This window comes from Artemia sp. Qi Xiang Cuo, unplaced genomic scaffold (genome assembly GCF_049724085.1).
Source record: "Artemia sp. Qi Xiang Cuo unplaced genomic scaffold, ASM4972408v1 HiC_scaffold_3233, whole genome shotgun sequence".
Lineage (NCBI taxonomy): Eukaryota > Metazoa > Arthropoda > Branchiopoda > Anostraca > Artemiidae > Artemia > Artemia sp. Qi Xiang Cuo.
This window is the reverse complement of record NW_028300626.1, coordinates 147,283-168,413: the sequence shown is the minus strand read 5'-3', so window position 1 is coordinate 168,413 and position 21,131 is coordinate 147,283. Positions and strand designations below refer to the sequence as shown.

Genomic DNA, 21,131 nt, shown 5'->3' with positions numbered 1-21,131 from the left:
CCCTTTCCAGCTACTACTCCAAAGCTCGCTGATTGCATGTGATGAGAAACAAATACTTCTAAATATCTACTGTAGTGAAATAACTCACGCCTTGCGCTGTGCAGAAAAAAACACGGTTCCCATTCGTAAAGTGAGAATTGGGTCAGAAGTTCCAGGATGGTCGGAAAACCCAGCTTTGGTTAATGCGTGTCAACAAACTAAAATCTGGTATAGTTTGGGGATTGATTCGGGCCGTCCTAAACAAGGCGTTGTAAACAGTGTTCTATTGTATACAAAGCGGCAGTTCTCCAAATGTCTCGCCTTGGATCACTGTTGTGTGATTGATGAAATCAGTGAGTCATTACGAGTCGATCCAAATAAAATTTGGAAATTCATCAAGAAGAATCGATCTGCAAAAGCACCCAGTAACGAATCCGCCCCTAGTGAAAGTGAATGGAATAGTTATTTCACGAGCGAGTTTGCTGCACCTGATCCTGAATTGGAGTGCAAGTTTGAGAGAGATCTTGATCTCTGTTTAGAATCTTTGGAACCGGATCTTGGCCAAGTAGTGAGTGTGTCGGATGTTCGTTTGGCTATCCTTAAACTAAAAAAGAAATACTCTAAAGGAGTAGATAATATCTGTGGTATGCATCTGATTCTCGGAAGTGAACTACTAACAGTACATCTAGCATTTATGTTCCAAAGGATTTTTAGTTGCGATCTAGTGCCAGATATTTTTTGTACTGGTGTAATCACCCCTGTCATCAAGAAAGGTAAAAACCCATCTGAATGTTGTTCTTACCGCCCGATAACCGTTGCTCCCGTGTTTTGTAAATTGATGGAGTTATTATTTATTAAGGAGATAAAGTATGTTTGTAGTACGCCAGATTCGCAGTTCGGTTCCAAGAAAAATAATAGCAGCGAGCACGTGCTTAGCCTATTATCTAATGTTTTGTTGGATGCAGATGCTAAAGGAAAAACCGTGGTACTTGCAGGCCACGACGTCCATGGGGCTTTTTATTCGGGTATCCATGCTCAACTGCTTGTCTCTGCGTTTAAGAGAGGTCTTGACAGATCTATAATTACTACTTATAGGAACATGTATTTTAAGTTGAAGGTTAGAGTAAGGGTACTAAAAAACCAGAGCCCGACTGTATCCGATTTCCTCATTCCAGTACGAAAAGGCATTCGCCAAGGGTCTTTAATTGTCGTAAGAAAGAGTTGGCGCCTGTCATATTTGCACTAGGTAGTAATACTGTTACTGCAGCAGCATCAATGACTTACCTTGCTTTGCCGATTGGGTCTAATCTTAAAGCTACCTGGTCCTGTCTAATAAATGATCTCAAACAGAAAGTCCGAAAAGCGTATGGGATGCGTTTGTCATGCAAACGCCTATATAACCGTCACATTCTAGCACGTATTTTCAATTCCTTTGCCACCCCTCATATCTTAGTTTTGTCACCTTTCTGGTCTTTGTTTACTTTTGAGGATAAAAAAACAATCCGTACAGTGTTCTATAAGTTTGTAAAATATCTGCTTAGCCTTTCCCCCTGGCGAAGAAACCGCCAGATTTCAGCACGTTACGGACTCGATGACCCCTTCGTCGTGATCGCGACCAGGAGGGAAAAGTTCCTGAAACCTTTAGACCCAACGCATAGTATGTTTGAAGCTATAGTCAGTAATGTGTAATGGTTGTCTTTTTATGTAAATAGTTTCACCATTGTTTTTTTTTTTTTTTTAGTTTTTGAAGTATTAATTTAAGTTGTTCGTTTGTTCGATGTGTCTTGTTGTTTTCTTTTCCTTTTTCTCTACTCCATTTTTACTTTTTTGTATTGCTAAAGATTGGTAATAAAAATCATTCATTCATTCATCCATAATTTAGAGCAATATCTCATGGAACTCTGGGTGATCATGTTGTTGTCGGAGGCAAGTAATATGATCCATAATGAGTATTTATACGCCAACGACCTTGAATTTATTTTGTGTATACTTTGAGAGACGCCTGTATATAAAGACCCATAAACCGCATGAAATCATGAAGGATATTTGAAACACTTTCTTGACTTCTTAATGTATTGACCAGTAATGACTTAACAACTTCCACTGAAAAATTTCGAATAAAATTTGATGATTAGAAATGTAGTTTTTCGTAATTTAATTCTTCCGATATTTATATAAGCTAATTCAACTGAAATTTATATATATTTTTTTTAGCTTTAAAAATTATTGTTAATAATTAAACTTTGAAAAAAATTTAAAATAGGAAAAAAGAGCAGAAAATAAAACAGAATATTAGCAGACGAGTAAATTATTAGATCATTTTTACTTTCTAGTCTATTTACTAGTCATGATCGGCCAATCCATAGATAAAATTTTGGTATTTTAAATCATTAAATAGCAACTTTTTCGGTATTTTAGATGATTTTTTTTGCATGCTATTTTGTACAGAAATACTAAGGTAGAATCATAAAATATATTCTATTTTCAAACGTAATTTACTATATTTATTTTACTGGATTAACATATTCTTTGGTTATATTTCCATCATTGAGGCATCTCCCGTAGTACATTTTAGGTGGCTAGAGCTATTGTAAGAATTTTTCAATATTTAAGAGGATCAATATGTCATATCAGAGTAAAGCATACTTTTTTAGAATAAATGTCGTTAGTAGAGACTTTTCATAGTCAACATTTAGAAAATTAGAACTATTTTAGATTTCTATTCATATTTAGGATTTATTTTTCGTATTTCGCAAAAATATACTTTCTTAGAACGCATTTCCTGTTTTGAATCATATTTACATGAGTATTATAGGGAATCAGAGCAGAATGAAGTACACTTTCTTAGATTACATTTCCTTGTTGAAGACTATTCATAGTTAAAATTATATCAAATCAGAGGAATTATAGGTATTATGTGATGTTTAAGGAGATTTATATGTCATATTAGAGTAAAATAGGTATAATGGTAAGGTCTACTTTGCCCTTATATATAGATAATTATAAAATACTTTTTCCACAAAAAGAAGTTCTTCAAAATTTTAGAAAAAAACATTAAACTGAAGATGAGCAGAAATAAAGTTAAATAGTTTTTCAAGTTAGTGTTAAACTACCATAAATCGCCAATAATAAATAAAGAAACCCGAAACGAAAAGAAACTAGAATAAAAAAACCGCGGTTAAATCAAAACGAGCAGAAATTAAGAGGAGTGCTGACAAACCCCGTGCCTTCTAAAGAACAGAACATAATTTGTAATTTACTGAAAACGATTCTCGTTTCAAGCTATGTATTTTTATTTCTCATAATATAAACATGAAAAAAAATCACAATCATTACCATGATTACTGAACAAAACAATTGAATAAGATTAATATTTAAACATTTTAAGTAGTTTAATGTGCAAGCTGATATTCATTCCTGAAAGTTTTAATAGTTTTGGACTTATTGAAGTTTAAAACAGCGAAAAAGCTTAAAATTTTTTTTTGTGTTCATTAAAGTGTAAAATTACTGAAAAAAAAACCATTTAAAAAAAGTATGTCTTTTTTATCTCTAACAAATCCAAAATTATTAAGGCTTTCAGGAGTGAATAGCAGCAATAAATATTAAACAATGAATCTAGATTTTTTTTTTTTATTCAGATTATCTTGGTTATGAAGGTGAAGCACGGGGCAGTCATGATAAGAGTCGTATTTTTTTCAATTCTTATAATTACCAGAAAGTTTCTTTTTTTATTTTATTTTTAAATTAAAAACTTAAAAATAATAATTTTATAATTATAAAATTTTTTCCGTAAAGTTTAGTTAACTACAGAATCACATTGCCTAGCATTTGCTAACACAGTGTTAAGATTTACAAGTTACCTAGTGGTAGACAACTGATCCGTATCCAGACAACATTTGAAGAAACACCAAAGGCACGAGAAGGAACACGGGATGAAAAAAAAGTGGCACAAGTACCTCTCGAATAGGAAATTTTGGCTTCGCAGCTTCTCTGTCACAATTCTCTTTTATTCTGAACAGCTCTTCTGATATATCAGTATCCCTGTCAATAAGAAAATATGATTGGAATTTGTGAAGATCTTTGCGCAGAGAGAAACACGCGCAGGGAAAAAATATGCTGTACCAAGACAGTCTTCAGTCTTGTTGCCGATCTAACTTAAACATACATGTGACACTTCATAAAATTCAGTCAAAATAAAAATTTTATAAAAATGTGAAAAATATGAATTAGCTTATCGAGTGTGTTCGGGATATTTAACAAGTACCACTAATAGGAAGTTAGCATAGGAAGTTTGATAAATGGGGCTACTAATCCCTCAAGTCATCAAACCTGTGCAATGCGGTCCCTAAACAACCGATCGGCTGGCAAGATTCCCATGACACCCCCTGTTTCCAGATGTAATGACGCAATCTTGTTTCAATATTTCGATATGATTAACCTAACCTCACTTCTCGAGTGTGGTCGGGATATTTAAAAAGTAGCAAAAATACGGAATTACCATAGAATTCTGGAAGTCAGATAAGTTGAGCTACTAGCCCCTTAAGCTGTCGCACCTGTGCAATGTGGCTCCTGTTTCCAGGGGTGATATGCTTGACTTAATTTTGTTTCAGGTGGCAAGATTCCTACAACACACCCCTCTGGACTCCATGACGTCACACGACACACTCCTGTTGTAAATGGTCAGGTGTTATATGGATGAGGCAATCTTATATAACCTTGTGTCACAAGCCGTGGCAAATCCCCGCTTGTAACTGAACACGGTAAACACGTGGGTCACATGTAATGACAGCGCACATGTTGCGTAATGACGGTACACACATTGCCTAAGGACAGCGCACATCTTGCGTAACGGCAATTCGGAAATAACTTAATGGCGGCAAACATCTTACGTAATGATGGAAAACATTTTACGTAATAACATTGCACCTCACGTAATGACAGTGCACACATCACTATCAAATAATACTTTTTTGACATCTCATTTTTCCCCGAAACGTTCAACAAATTTTTTTTTGTTTAGTTCTTTGTCCGTGCTAGGACTCGAATGGTCAATTTCCTTCCTATGGAAAACTACCTTAAGGGCCACTAATAGCCTCCCAATCCCTATATTCTGTATTAAGAACTACTTTCTATAACTAACAACTGAGAGTCCCGTGACGTCACAAGACAAACCTCTGTCTATTTCATGACACATCTGGCAGGATTCCGAACGTATGCCGTGTTCTCGTGACCAGGTGTAACGTCGATGACGCAAAGCGCGCAGACGGAGACTATTTATTTCCAGGCATTTATATATTTATTGCTCTTAATGTATTTTTAGCAATAAAATACGGAAGCGATGCTTAAATTGTGTACACACCTAGGTATTAGAGACTCGTCCTAAACAACGTATATAAAGGATTTAGCTTATTGTAAATAAAATTTCCACTAATTAAAACAAATTTACAAATATTATTAAAACAACTAAAAGTAGTTAAAAACACGACAAACAAAAAATAAGACGTGAAAAACATGACAAATGGCATGAAATGACAAAAAAAAATGCGTGAATATAAGAAAGGTAAGGGTACTAGCAGGCAATTTCAGGGAGGAAAGGTTTTATATTAGAGCTAATTTTTAGGCTCTTTTTTATTAAAATGAGGGATTTTAATGACAATATCTCAGTTTTTTGGGTCGAGACTACACACTCCCCTACTTTATGGCATTGCCGCCTCTGAAACAGGAGGTTCAATATCCGTATAGATTTTTTTTAATTCTAAAACATTTCACTTTTAGCTTTTTGGTCTTCCTTTGGATATAATTCCAGGTTCGTACCACAAATCGGCTAAAAACGCTGCTTTGGAGTAGCACCGTCTTTTTTTTTAATAAAATAAATGTCTATGTTAACAGTTTTTTTTGTTGAATTAGTAGCACTTTTTAGAAACGAACGTGCTCCTTTCGGACTTACTGCCTCCGAAACAGGGTTTAATGTCCGTATTGATTTGCGGTAGCTCTAAAACATTTAACCTTTAGCTCTTTTGCCTTATTGGCTAGAATTGTATATGTTTACCACAATTCTATTGAAAACCACTGTATTGCAGGGATACAGTCTTCCTTGGCTAAAATAAATGTCCATGTGATTAGTTTATATTATAGGATTTAGAAACGAACACGCCCCATGCGCCACTACTGCCTCTGAAACAGAAGTTTGAATATCCGTATAAATTTGCACTAATTCTGAAAACATTTAACATTTAGCTTGGACTCTCAATGAATAAAAATGAGATGCATGTTACAGTTACAGCCACAAATGTGTCAACCCCCGTATAGCATAGCCCCATTTAACTTAACCCTCGTTCATCGAGATCCCTTACTAACCCAGCCCTTCTGATATTAATGTAAATGAGCCCATTTTTATAACCGTGCAACTGAGCACGTTTAACTGAACACTCGTTCATTAGAATCCCAGAATTTTGCCTAACCTCCTTTTTTCTCAGCCCTGAAGCTACCCAGGGGGCGTTTTTCCAGCAAATATATCAAAACGCGCAAAGGGGAAATTATATTTTGAGAAATTGTTGTTCCCAAGGCAAATATTTAATTAGGGAAATTCTAAAAATACAATGTTTTCGAGACAAGACTTTAATGGAAAAAACAAAAACATACGTGAGTAAAAGAAAGGTATGGGACCTAGCATGCGATACTAGGGAGAGAGGGGTGATATTAGAGATAAATTTAAAGTGTATTAAGAAGCATTTTTGAAGGGATTTTAATGAAAAAGATCTATTTCTTTGAGTGCATGTTAGATGTTTACTCCTCCCCCTTCCTCTACGGAAAAATTCTCTTAACGCCTCCACCATAAATTTTAAGCTGTAGAACATTTTACTCCGTGCATTTCACGCCACAGTTCCATTATTTGACTATCTCTCTGACATACCAATCATCATTCCTAGTACGTTTTCAGACATTTCATGTTAAAATTGCACATTCAACCCGATAGTTCAAGTTTTTCACGGGGTAAGCCTATCATGATACTCTACAAAAAAAATACCAGCAAAGCATTACACGCCTACCATCCACGTGGAAAACCCCCTCATCACCCTTAGGACATTTTCAAGCCTTTCCCACCGAACACAAGCCTGTGGATCTGAATTAAACGCTTTATTTTTTTTTTGAAAAGAAAGACTTGGCATTTCATTACCGGGAAGTGACAATCCAAGCAATTCACACCACAGTACCATTATTTGACTGCCCTTTTGAAACCTCCTTCATTATTCCTAAGACAGTTTTCGGACATTTCTTGCTCAGAATTATGCTTCCAATATATTGATTCAAGTATTTTCGCAGCCTAACCTTTCATAGTAACCGCCAAAAGACACCCCACCACTGTGACATTATACACCTGGCTTCCACGTGGCAACCCCTCTCATTACCCCCTAGGACATTTTCAGACATTTCTCATGAAAAAGTTATGGTTTCAATCTATTGATTCAAGTTTTTCGCAAGCCAAGCCTTTCATAATAACCTCCAAAAGACACCCCGCCACCAGAGCATAACACGCCTGCAACCTACCTTCTTCGCGACATAGAACAACAGAACTTGGCAATTCATTACCAGAAATTGGTACTCCAAGCAATTCACACCACAGTACCACACTATTACTGCTCTCCGGCACCCTGCAACTCCCGTCATCAACATCAGAAGCGTTTTTTAATGTTTGAACACAATCAATGGATATATTTTTTATTACTATTATTTTCCAACGATTCCCAGCCCTGTGCCAAACTATTACTGCTCTGAGGCTTCCCTCTAACATCACATCACTATTTCTAAGACATTTTTTTAGACATCTCTTGCTAAAAATTAAGCATTAAACCCACTGATTCGAGTTTTTTTTGTAAGCCTTTCCCCTACCATCCACGTGGCATTGAACAGTGGAACTCGGCATTTCAATACTATAACGTGAGACTCCAAACAATTCACGCCAGAGTGCCATTATTTGACTGCTCCTTTGACACCTCCTTCATCATTCATAAAACATTTTCACACGTTTCATGTCAAAAATTACACATTAAATCCCTGGATTCAAGTTTTTCACGATGCAACCTTATCATAATAACCTCCAAAACATCCCCACATCACCACAGCAATATACACCTTCCATCCACATGGCACACCCCTACATTCTCCTTAGGACATTTTCGATCTTTTTCACTCCGAAAATAAGCTTGTGAATCTAAATTAAACAACATATTTTTTTGAAAAGCAGAACTCGGCATGTAATTGCTAGAACGTGACACTCCAAGAACTTCACGCCACAGTGCAACTATTTGACTACCCTTCTGACCCTCGTTAATCATTCCTAAGACATTTTCAGACATTACATGTTAAAAATTACACATTCAATCCGATGATTCAAGATTTTCCGTGGGGCAAGCCTATCATGACACTCTCCCACTGTATTACCGTACACGCCTACCATCCACTTGGCACAGACCGCTCATCACCCGCTAGGAAATTTCAAGCCTTTTCACCCCGAAAATAAGCTTTTGTGTCTAAATTAAACACTATATTTTTTTGAACAATGGAGATTGGCTTCCTTAGAAGTGAAAAGTTTCTTCTTAATAGGAACAAGAATTTTAATCAATAGCATAAATTTTTTCATAGAAGTAACATGTTCTTATTAATAGTAACAAAATTCAGAAGAGAACTTCAACTGTTTCTTCTTTTAGAAATTCAGAACTAAAGTGTAACTTTAGCTAACTACATTAAGTTAACTACGTTTAAGCTAGGTTCATTTAGCTTAGGTTAGCATTAGCGGTCATACTAACCTAATCTAAAAGAAATTACCTTAAACATAGTTAACTGAAGTTACACTTCATTTCTGAATTTCTCAATGAATAAAAAAATTCAAGTTCTCTTCTGAACTTTTCAAATAAGAGCAGAAATAAAAGTTTGATTCTGAATTTTTCCAAAGAAAAGAAGAAAATTGCGCTTCAGTTCTGAGTCTTCCTTCAGAAGAAGAAGTTCAACTTAAGTTCAGAATTTTCTCAACAAAGAGAAAAAAACAAGTTCTCTTCTAAATTGTCTCACGGAAGAGAAAAAAAAGTAACATTTTGATCCCGAATTTTTTCCACGAATAGAATTAAATTCAGTTCAATTCTAGATTTTCTCCATGAAGAGAAAGCAGTCTCACTTCACTTCTGAATTTTCAGTAGAATACAGAAAAGTTATACTTCGATTTTGATTTTGTTTTCTAAGAAGAGAGAAACTTCCACTTTCATTCTGAGTTTTCTCAAAGAAGTGAAGAGAATTTCAAGTTCTCTTCTGAATTTTTCCAGAGAAGAGAAAATAGCTAATGTTCAATTTTGAATTATTTCAAAAGAAGAGATAAAATATTGAAATTCGAATCTGAATTTATTCTTAAAGAAAAACAAGTTCCACTTTAGTTTGGAATTTTCTCAACGAAGAGAAAACAAGTTCTAGTTCTATTCTGAATTTTCTCAAAGACGAAAAATAAGTCTCACTTCACTTCTGAATTTTTGTTAGAACATTGAAAAAGTTGTCCTTCGATTCTGACTTCTTTTTCAAAGAAGAGAGAAAGTTCCACTTTATATTTGAGTTCTCTCAAAGAAGTAAAGAAAAGAGTACGAGATTTCTTCTGAATTTTTCCATAGATGAGAAAAGTGTTAATTTTCAATTGTGAATTTTTTTCCAATGAAAAGAAAAAATGTTAAACCTCGATTCTGAATTTTTCTGAGATAAAAGAAAAAAGTTCCGATTTAATTCCGAATTATTTTCAAAGAAGAGCGGAAGTTCTATTTTCATTCTGAGGTTTCTCAAAAATGAGAAAGAGTTAAACTTCGATTCTGAATATTCTTAAGGAACAAAAATTCAAGTTCTGCTTCTGGTTATTCTATAGAAGAGAAAAAAATAGTGTACTCCGGTTCCGGATTTTGTTCCTGAGAAGAGAAAAAGCTATAGTTCGATTCTGAATCTTTCCCAGAGAAGAGAAAAAAGCTTCACTTTAATTCTGAATTTTCTCAATGAAGAGAGGAAGTTCTAGTTCTATTTTGAATTTTGTCAACGATGAGAAAGAAGTCTCACTTTGTAACAATTATTTTGGGATATGACTGAACTTTTTTATTCTATAAGAAGAATGCAATACAATTTTACTTCAATGTAAAAAAAATTACTATTGGTAAAACTTTAGGTAGTGCTGATAAAATCCTTTTACTTCCAAGTAAAAATTTTTTAGTGTCAATATAGTCTTGTTACCGCTAAGAAAAATAAAAAACTTGTTACAATTAACTAAAAATTGTTACTTATAAGAGACATTCGTGATCTTTGACAGAATACATGCTACCATTAGGATTAATTTGTTACTATTAAGAAGAACTTCTACGAAAAACTTTTTAGCATTAGGTAAATCATTTGTTATTATTAAGGAAAGAACTTGTTACTTCTAAGAAAAATTTGTTAGATTTAAGAAAAAATTGCTACTACTAAGAGAAACTTGTTATCATTAACAGAAAATTGTTACTTCTAAGAGAAATTTTTACTTTTGACAGAAAACTTGCTACTATTAGAAAAAATTGTTATTATAGAGTAAAACTTTTAGTCGTATACAGAAAAAACTTGTTACTTCAACGAAAATTTTGGTAGTATTAAGTAAAACTTTGTTAGTATTAAGAAAAATCGTAGTACTTCTAAGAAAAATTTTTTAGTGAAAAGAAAAACTAACATTTATTAATGATGTTAATGATAAGGTCTTCCCACTGCGATCAAAGACATTCATATTTTTTACTCAAAAATCTATATTATCATAAATTTCAAACAACGAAATTATTTTTTGTTCATCTGATTTTGCAAACCTGCACAACCCTCCTTCACTCCCACTCTATTCACATTCTCACAGTTTGATGACAGACAAATGCAGTTGAAGGTTCTTTTTATCGTACGTTAAATTTTTGTTTCTTTTTGTTTTTCTTGTTTTTTTTTTATGTTTTTGCCAGGACCGAAGAGCTTAACAGTAAAAAGAATCATTATAGAAAAACATGGTGCTAGAAATAGAGGGATATTTTTTTTTTTTTCTTAATCCGAATTACCTTTAATTTTATTATGATTAATCTTTTTAACTCCTCAAGATTTGGCCTAAAGATACGGAGCTAAAATCAAACTAGTTATTCTTTTTGTTTTATCATAAGTATCATTGTTTTTATCATAGATTCCAGATAAACAAACTTTCTCGTGTAGTTTTTGGCAATTTATGTTGTTTGGTGGTAATATTTTAGTCTTTAGAGCACAAAAAAGTACAGAAATATAAAAAATTCAGAACCTACTGTCCACGGAGCCTTCTCAGGGCTTTTTGGGCATCATCCACCCTTCCTTTCTTCAGAAGCCAAACAGGAGACTCAGGATGAAACCACATTTAAAAATATGCAATCGGAAATGCAAGCTCACAAAGTGTTAGAACCCTCCAATCAACAAATGCCCCAATGACGTAGCAGACAAGTATTCCGAGTGCAAGAGCGACGGAAGGAAGGCTTGAAACGGCTCCTCGGAGTTCTGGTGTAGCAATTTCACTGGTCTAAGATAAGAAAATGTCTTATCTTGTATTTGGGTTTGAAATACTTTTACAGTAGATGAAATACAACTACTAATAATGGCAACTCACTGCAATATAAGGACACCTGAGGCCAATACAACTACATTTTATCAAGAAAATATCTGAGAATGTTTAAGATATAGTACAAATGTAATTGCAAAAACATGAAATAGAACTACTACTACCAACTTTCTGCAACATATGGACACCTGAGATCAATAAAGATACGTTTTATCATGAAAATATCTAAGAATGTTGAAGGTATAGTAAAAATGGCTTGCAAAAACATAATAATAGGTTGTGAATATTCTCCATGAAGATAAAAAATTGCTTTTTAATTCTAAATTTTCTCAACGAAGTGAAGAAAAGTTCAAGTTTTCTTCTGAATTTTCTCAATGAAAAAGAAATAAGTTACAGATCAATTCTAATTTTTTCCAAGAAAATAAACTGGTTCCCCTTCAGTTCTTATTTTTATCAAAGAGATGAAGAAATTTAAAGTTCTGTTCCAAATTTTTCATAGAAGATAAAAAAAAGTTATAATTTAATTTTGAGTTTTCTCAAAGAAGTGCAAAAATGCTCAAGTTCTCTTCTGAATTTTCTTAAAGAAGAGAAAAAAGTTAGTTCAATTCTGAATTTTACTAAAGAAAAGTTACCGTTCAATTCTAATTTTAGTTAAAGTTCAATTCTAATTTTCACCAAAAAAAAGCTTCTACTTCAGTTCTGATTTTTCTCAGAGGTAAAAAAATTGAAAGTTCTGTTCTAAATTTCTCGTAAAAGATAGATGAAAGTCATACTTTGATTGTGAATATTCTCCATCAAGATAAAAGTTCAAAAAAAGTTCCAATAAAGTGAATAAAAGTTCAAGTTATCTCCTGAATTTTAACAAAGAAAAAAATAAGTTACAGATCAATTCAAATTTTTTCTAGAGAAAAAAAGGTTCCACTTCAGTTCTGTTTTTTCTCAAAGAGGTGAAATAAAATTAAAATTTATGTTCTAAATTTCTCGTAAAAGATAGAAAAAAGTCATAGTGTGATTGTGAATATTCGCCATGAAGATAAACAGTTCCACTTTAATTCAGAGTTTTCACAAAGAAGTGAAGAAAAGTTCAACGTTCTCCTCTGAAAATTTCTCAATTAAAAGAAAAAAGTTACAGTTAAATTCTAATTTTCTCCGAAGAAAAAAAAATCTTCCACTTCAGTTCTGATTTTTCTCAAAGGTGAAAAAATTTGAAGTTCAATTCTAAATTTTTCTGTTGAAAAAAGTCATACTTTGATTGTGAATATTCTCAATCAAGATAAAAAGTTCCACTTTAAATCTGAGTTTTCTCAATGAAGGAAAGAAAATTTCAAGTTCTCTTCTGAAAAATTTTTCAATGAAAAAGATACAGATCAATTCTAATTTTTTCAAAAATAAAAGGATTCTTCTTTACATTTCTGAATTTTCACAAAAAAAGTTACAGATCAATTCTAATTTTTTCAGTGAAAATAAAAATGTTCCACTTCAGTTCTGAATTTTCTCAAAGAGATGAAAAAAATTTAAAGTTCTATTTTAAATTTCTCGTAAAAGATAGAAAAAGTTATACTTTGATTGCGAATATTCGCCATGAAGATGAAGAGTTCCATTTTAATTCTAAGATTTCTCAAAAAAAGAAAAAAATTAAAGTTAAATTCTAATATTTTCCAAAGAGAATAAAAAGGTTTCACTTCAGTTCATAATTTCCTCAAATACACGAAAAATTTATAGTTCTGTTCTAAATTTTCCATAGAAGATAGAAAAATTTTATACTTTGATTTTGAATATTCTCCGTGAAGATAAAAAGTTCCACTTTAATTCTAAGTTTTCTTAATTCAGAAGTGAACTTGAACATTTTTGCACTTCTTTGAGAAAACTCAGAATTAAAATGGAACTCTATATCTTCATGGTGAATATTCACAAACAAACTATAACTTTTTTCTATCTTTTACGAAAAATTTAGAACAGAACTTTAAATTTTTTTCATCTCTTTGAGAATAATACGAACTGAAGTGCAACCTTTTTTTTCTTTAGCAAAAACTAGAATTGATCTGTAACTTATTTTTCTTCTTTGTGAAAATTCAGAAGAGAACTTGAACGTTTCTTCTCTTTATTGAGAAAACTCAGAATTAAAGTGGGACTTTTTATATTCAGAAAAGAACTTGAACTTTTCTTCACTTCTTTGAGAAAACTCAGAATTAAAGTTGAACTAGTTATTCTTAATGATGAATATTCACTATCATAGTATAACTTTTTCTATCTTTAATAAGAAATATAGAACAGAACTTAAATTTTTTTTTCATCTCTTTGAGAAACATCAGAACTGAAGTGGAATCTTTTTATTTTTTTTGAAAAAAATAGAATTGATCTGTAACCTAAACAGAACGGAAAAAACAGAACTGTAGAACTGAAAAAACAGAACAGTACTGAAAAAACAGAACTGAAGTGGAACCTTTTTATTTTCTCTAGAAAAAATTAGAATTGATCCTTAACTTATTTTTTTCTTTGTGAATATTCAGGAGAGAACTTGAACTTTTCTTCACTTTATTGAGAAAAATCAGAATTCTTCAGAAGAGAAGCTGAAGTTTTCTTCACTTCTTTGAAAAAACTCTTTTATATAACTTTCTTCTATCTTTAATAAGAAATTTAGAATAGAACTTTAAAAAATTTTCATCTCTTTGAGAAAAATCAGAACTGAAGTGGAAACTTTTTATTTTCTCTGGAAAATTAGTTGATCTGTAACTTATTTCTTTTCATCGAGAAAATTCAGAAGAGAACTTGAACTTTTCTTCACTTCGTTGAGAAAACTTAGAATTAAAATGTAACGTTTTATCTTCCTGGCGAATATTCGCAATCAAAGTATAACTTTTTTCTATCTCTTATTTGAAAAAAAACTACGTTTTCTAAAGAGTTAAAGAGGCTGAGTTACAAGGTCGAACCTTAAAACGTACAGGGATTAGGAGGCACAGTTGGGGGGCTACCACCCCCGAACCCCCCGCTTTCGCAGCCTTTAAATATAAAAAAAAATTTCTTTAAACTGAAAGTAAGGAGCGACATTAAAACTTAAAACGAACAGAAATTATTCCGTATATGAAAGAGGCTGTGCCCTCCTCAACGCCTCGCTCTTTACGCTAAAGTTTGACTTTCTCACAACTCTTTTTTTAAACAATAAAAACTTTAGCGTAAAGAGCGAGGCGTTGAGGAGGGAACAGCCTCTTTCATATACGGAATAATTTCTGTTCGTTTTAAGTTTTAATGTCGCTCCTTACTTTCAGTTTAAAGAATTTTTTTATATTTAAAGGCTGCGAAAGCGGGGGTTTGGGGGTGGTAGCCCCCCAACTGTGCCTCCTAATCCCTGTACGTTTTAAGGTTCGACCTTGTAACTCAGCCTCTTTAACTCTTTAGAAAACGTAGTTTTTTTAAAATAATTACTGCACGTTTTTGTACATTTTATTGCTTATTTTTGCTTGACTAACTGTTAGCTGATCATGTCAGTAGTTAATGTTGTAAAGCTGCCATTCCCCGAACTCTCTGCGCTTGAACATTCTTGTTTTAAGAGTTTTAATTACTGAATACTCAAATCACGTCGTACAGGGTGCGTCCCAATCCCTGTACGTTTTAAGGTTCGAAATTGTGACTCCGCCTCTTTAACAGCCCCCCAACTGTGCCTCCTAATCCCTGTACGTTTTAAGGGTTGACCTTGTAACTCAGCCTCTTTAACTCTTTAGAAAACGTAATTTTTTTCAAATAATTTAAAAAAGAAGCTGAGTTTCTTTTCAAAGTATATAAAAAAGTTGCTCTGATGGTGAATCGAACCCGGGTTTTCCACCTGAAAGTCTGGGGTATCAGCTGCTGGAATATACAAACACAAGATTTATTCGTGTTTAGCAAGTTGAAGCTATTTTCGACGCAAGCACAGTCACAAAACTCTTGATATGTGTTTTTAGGAAAACAAAAACGGAGTGATCAGATTTAACTGAAATTTTGAGTATAAGATCCCAGGCCCAAGGAAAGCTCACCCTCTAAATTTCAGCCCGATCAGACACCGTTAAAGGGGGGGGGTTGTGGTGGGAAAAATTAACATGGGCTAATATAGGAAAACGAGGTTTTTCGTAAATATAAATTCGGTGGATAATTTTTTCGGTATGAAAATATCAAAAGGCCCTAACAGGTCAAAGTCTGCTTCAAATGAGTACTCATTCACCCGGATCCGTTGCCAACTGTGGCCTGTAGGCGTGGCTAAGAAAAAAAAAGAAATGAATTTTAAGTGGCTATATTTGGTTTTTTGAAAACAGGGAAGGAGTGCTCGGATTGAGCTGAAATTTCGGTTATAAGCTTCCGGGCCCTAGGAAAGCTTAACCTCTAAATTTCAGCCCAATCGGACAACGTTAAAGGGGGGCTGTGGTGGGAGGGTCCAAACTTCCGGCCCAGTTTACCCCATGAAGATAAAGTCGGAGGAGGAGGAATTTTTGCAAGTTTCTTAATTTGAGCTCGGGCTACAAAATGCGATTACTGCCGTCTCTCTGCGACCTCTAGGACCTGAAATCGCATAACATTGTGGTGGGTCGCCTCTTTATAGAGGCACAAGTGTGCCTCCTTGATTGGGGGGTTTCCTAAAAAAAAAGTTGGAATGGTGGGAAGGGATTTTGGTGGCTGGGGAGAGGTAGCTCCTGGAGGCTGAGGGTAAGATGAAGTCAATGTTAACGTTCTGCTAACTTTTTTCTTACATATTTTTAACTCTTATTTTGAGCCTCTATATTGAAAATTGGGAGGTATCCTCAAAAAAAGCTGGAATGGTGGGAAGGGGTTTTTGGGGGCGGGGGAGAGGTGGTCCTTGGAGGTTGCGGTCCATATTGGTTAGAGTCATTGATTGTTCATACTCTTAATTCTCTCACTAATCCAATATTGTGTACTGGTGTATTACAGCAACCACAGAGTTTCACTCCACATCATCCTCTACAATGTTTCAAACTGTTTCGGCCAAAAAATGCCTAAAACGTCGATTAATTTGTTTCACCCAAATAAACCCCTAAAAGTAATTTCTGAATAGTCCTTTGTTTCGGCATTCTTTTGTGTTGTAAGAGAAACCTTACGTAAATCCATTGACCTAGAAAGAGCCACTTGATCTTGTTCCCGCTAGATGAAATCTTATCTGACAATGATATAAACTTCTCTCTGTATCCATTAGGCTTAGAAACATCAAACAACTTGACCAAGAAACAGAACTATGAAACAACATCAAATCATATAACCAACAAACAATATAACCATCAAAAAGGTCTAGAAAGAGGCACATGGTCTTGTTTGCTCAGGGATCCTAGGCCTCTGATTGGCTGAATCTCATTTGTCCTGTTTGTTAAGGGCGCCCTCCGTTTTTCGCCCAGTATTGGATAATGGGTTCCTACTTATTTCCTCAAAGTCGACCGATCAAAATTTCCAAATTTTTAGATAGCCATTTCGTTCACCATGGTTGTAAAGTCCAGTAACTATGCCTTTGGGGATAAAATGGCCCCCAACAGCATCTTTGGAAAGGTTGGTAAGCTAGGGATTTGGCCCGTTGTTTACGTATAGAATTTATCATTGGGACTTATACAGACAGTTTTCTTAGAGGAGGTGGAGGGAGGGGTATATTTTTTGCTATGGGGATTTTCCAGGGGGAGCATTTTCCGTGAGGAGGGAGGTTTCTGGAGGGGTAGGGGATAAACTGTCCAGGGGATAGTTTACCCTGGGGAAATGTGCCAGAACTCCTACACAAAATAATTTTTATTTGTCTTACTTTATCTTGGCCGACTCAATATTACATATGGAAACGTTAGGGAAAATCGTCCAGGGGAAATTTTTACAGGGGTGCAAGTACCTAGAGCATCCTTCCGTAGGGGAGAAGGAGATTTTCCCATGGAGATATTCTTCATAGGGGAGTTTTCCACGGAATATATTTTCCATAGGGAACTTTCTACAGGAGCAACTTTCTACTAAAGGGAGGGGGGAGCTATTTGCGCGAAAACTTGCCCACAGAGGAGGGAATTTCCAGTATGATTTTGAAAACAGTCAGAAATTGAAATCTTTTTCAAATGAAAGTGCGTTAAGAAAATTTTGTGACCTGGACTTATCCGCAAGAACTTTTCCGAGTGGAATGTTCAGCTAGAATGGACCTGTCTGGGGGGAATATCCCGTGGAGTGGAGGTAGGGGGTATTTTACGTGGAAAGAACTTTCCATGGAGACGTTTTCCATGGGGTTAAGGAATTTTCCGTGGAGAGGAACCGTATTTACCGGTATTATTTAAAAACGATTAGAAATTAAATAAAAGAAACAAGTTTTATCAACTGAAAGTAAGTATCATTATCCGAACCTAAAACGAACATCAATTATTTTGTATAGGAAAGGGGTTGCCTCCTTCTCAAGACTTTACTCTTTACGCTAAATTTTGACTTTTTGTCCCAATTATTTAAGCATGACTCCTGAAACACAAAGGCCGTTTAATCCAAATTCTTTAATTGGAATAAAAAAATCTTTAATTCAAATAATCCCAATTCCATAAGAACGACTCTTGAAACACAAAGGCATTCCACATTCCACAAAGGCAAACATATTCCAATTCTTTAATTGGAATTTAAAAAATTCTTTAAATCCAATAATCCCAATTGCTTAAGAACGGGTCCTGAAACACAAAGGCCGTTTAATTAGAATAATAAGCTCATTTTTAGATTCTATAAAGCACTTTAGTGTAAAGAGCGAGGTCTTGAAGAGGGAACAACCCCTTTCATATAAGTAATAATATCTGTTCGTTTTAGGTTTTGATGTTGCTCCTAAGTTTTAGTTGGAAAAAACTTGTTTATTTATTTATTGTCAAACTAAATCAAAAGTCACTACTGTATGTGCATCTAAGTTGTGTATAAGGGCTTACCTACAATATCTCAGGAAGGCAAAGCGTATTAAGTTGAAACTTCCAGACAATATTGACGGGAGAATAAACTAAATCAAAAGATCCTATGTGCCTCCAGTTTGTCAATTTGTCGCATATACTACATCCCAGAAATGGTTAAGAGTATTGACCTGAAACTCTCTTGGAATTTTGAGAGGGGCTATTGAATTAAATCAAGTGTGCATCCAGGTTATCTAATGGGTGTATCCGCTCCATCTCAGGTACGACTAGGGGTATTAAGTTGAAACTTTCAGGGATTGTTTAGGGAGATATTGAACCAAATCGAAAGACATATTACTGCCAATCAATAAATGGAAGCCAAAACGGGCTAAAAATAAGATAAATTGTTATATCAAACACAAAGATAAAACCTAATTCTATAGATGAATCACAAACTAAAATGAATAATCCAGTTGCACTAAAATCAACCTTAATTACTACAAACAGGAGTAGGACTATACTAATTTGATACATTTTTTTTTCAAAATTTTTTTAGAAATCCTACATTTTAAAAAATGCATGAAGCTTCTCATCAAAGGGATTGATATATCCATTGAAGTTTCAAGACTCAAACTCTATAAATATTATTGAAAAATTATAGATTGTTTTCAAATCAGTATCAAAATTGTGATCAAGACCTTTACAATATGCAATGCACTTAAATTTCACAACTTATATTTTTATCTATTATAGTTCTATATCTCCTGAAACTTAAAACGTCATTATTTAATATTTATATTTTAGTAAATTTTATTTTTACTTGATTAAAAATTTCAATTTCTAAAAAAAAAAAAATAATTTAAAATTGCGATCAAAGGACTTAAGATATACCTGAAAAATTTTAAGACTCTAGTTTTTTTCATATATATTAGTTGTGACCAAGGGCAAAACAATATACATTGTACTTAAATTACACAATTTATATTAGTACCAATTATAATTGTATATTTTCTGAAAACTAAAACGTCATTCTTTAATATTTAGATGTTACTACAAATTTATTTTTAAATTGATAGAAAAATTCCACATTCTTAAAAGAAAAAATTGAAAATTGCCATCAAAAGCCTTAAAATATACATAAAAAACTTTAAGACTCAAATGTTAACGTTTATATCAGTATTTACCATGGTAGAAGTAGAGAGGGGGGCGCTACTCCGAACAGCACACCAAATATGGGCATAGAGTCCCTAGGGGAAATGGATTTCTGGGAAATTGATTGCGTAATCGATTGGGAATTTGGAACACCTGTGCTGTCAGTCATTAATCAAATTGTTTCCGGGCAAAGTTTAATAATGTCTGACAGGTACTGTCAATCCTTAATCAAATTGTTTCCATGCAAAGTTTAATAATGTCTGACAGGTACTGTCAACATTTTTCCAGGAATAGATCCAAGTCATTAATGTCTTTGCCTCGGAAACAACTCTTTTGGTCGAACTCCAAAAGATATTAATAACCAAACGCCATGGAAACAGTTCTCCAAGAAACATCTTAGCGATGAATTGTTTTAGTGCGGGAATCAGGTTTCTTATTAATTTGAAATGCGTTAGCGCAGAGATGCCAAAAACAAAAAGAAACACGCTGAAATTACGTTTAGGGATTATTTGGGCGAAACCGTTTTATCCATTTTATGGGATTATTTCGGCGAAACAGTTAGAGACATTTTAAAAGAAGATTTTAGGAAAGATTTTAGAAGAGAATTTAATGGTGAAACTCTGTGGTCGTTATAATACACAAGTTCCATTTGAACAGTGTTGTGAGGTCCTCTACCCCAACCCCAAAGGGTTCCAATCCCTCTACCCTAACCCCGAAGGAAGCCCCCGGTAATCAAAGGTCCCCCAAGCTCCCAAAGAGCCCCATCCCCCCAAACGCCCTCCTCAGACCCTCAAAGGCCCTCCTCTGGTCCTCAAAGGGCCCCCGGACCCCCAAAGGGCCCCCCGAACCCCAAAGGCCCTCCCCCGGTCCTCAAAGGTCCCCCGGGCCCGAGAAGCGCCCCGGGCCAGGAATGCGCCGCATGGGGATGCGCCGCAGGGGGATGCGCCGCGGGTCGGGGGAAGCGCCGCAGGGGATGCGCCGCAGGAATGCGCCGCAGGAATGCGCCGCAGGGATACGCCGCTTTTTCTTAGAGTTGTAGTTTAATTTAATTTTAGTTAAGTGTTTGATGTTTTACCATTGAGTTTCAGTTAGAGTTGTTGGTTAGTTTTAGTTAAGAATTTAGAGTTTTTAGCTTAGAGTTTTTGTTGAAGTTCTAGTTTAGTTTATTTTTAGTTAATATTTTATAGTTTTATATTATAGTATTATCTTATAGTTTTTTTTATATTTATAGTTTAGTTTAATTTTAGTTAAGAGTTTGATGTTTTAACTTTTAGTTTCAGTTAGAGTTCTAGTTTAGTTTAGTTTTAGTTAAGAATTTATAGTTTTTAGCTTATAGTCTTAGCTTAGAGTTTTTGTTGAAGTTCTAGTTTAGTTTAGTTTTAGTTAATAGTTTAGAGTTTTAGCTTAGAGTCTTAGCTTAGAGTCTTAGCTTAGAGTTTTTGTTAGAGTTCTAGTTTATTTTAATTTTATTTTAGAGTTTAGAGTTTTAGCTTAGTCTTAGCTTAGAGTTTTTTTGTTAGAGTTCTAGTTTAGTTTTTAAT

At 34.2% G+C, this 21,131-nt stretch overlaps 1 protein-coding gene across 1 annotated transcript; it reads right to left on the bottom strand.

Moving 5' to 3' along the window:
• Nucleotides 1–3,839: 3,839 nt before the first annotated feature.
• LOC148938472 (uncharacterized) lies at nucleotides 3,840–11,543 on the bottom strand. The gene is made up of 2 exons (XM_089107769.1): nucleotides 11,298–11,543; nucleotides 3,840–4,020 (listed from the first exon to the last, which is right to left on the bottom strand). The coding sequence occupies exons 1-2, from the start codon at nucleotides 11,384–11,386 to the stop codon at nucleotides 3,840–3,842; spliced, it is 270 nt and encodes an 89-aa protein (XP_088963895.1). The 5' UTR covers nucleotides 11,387–11,543.
• Between the last annotated feature and the right edge of the window lie 9,588 nt (nucleotides 11,544–21,131).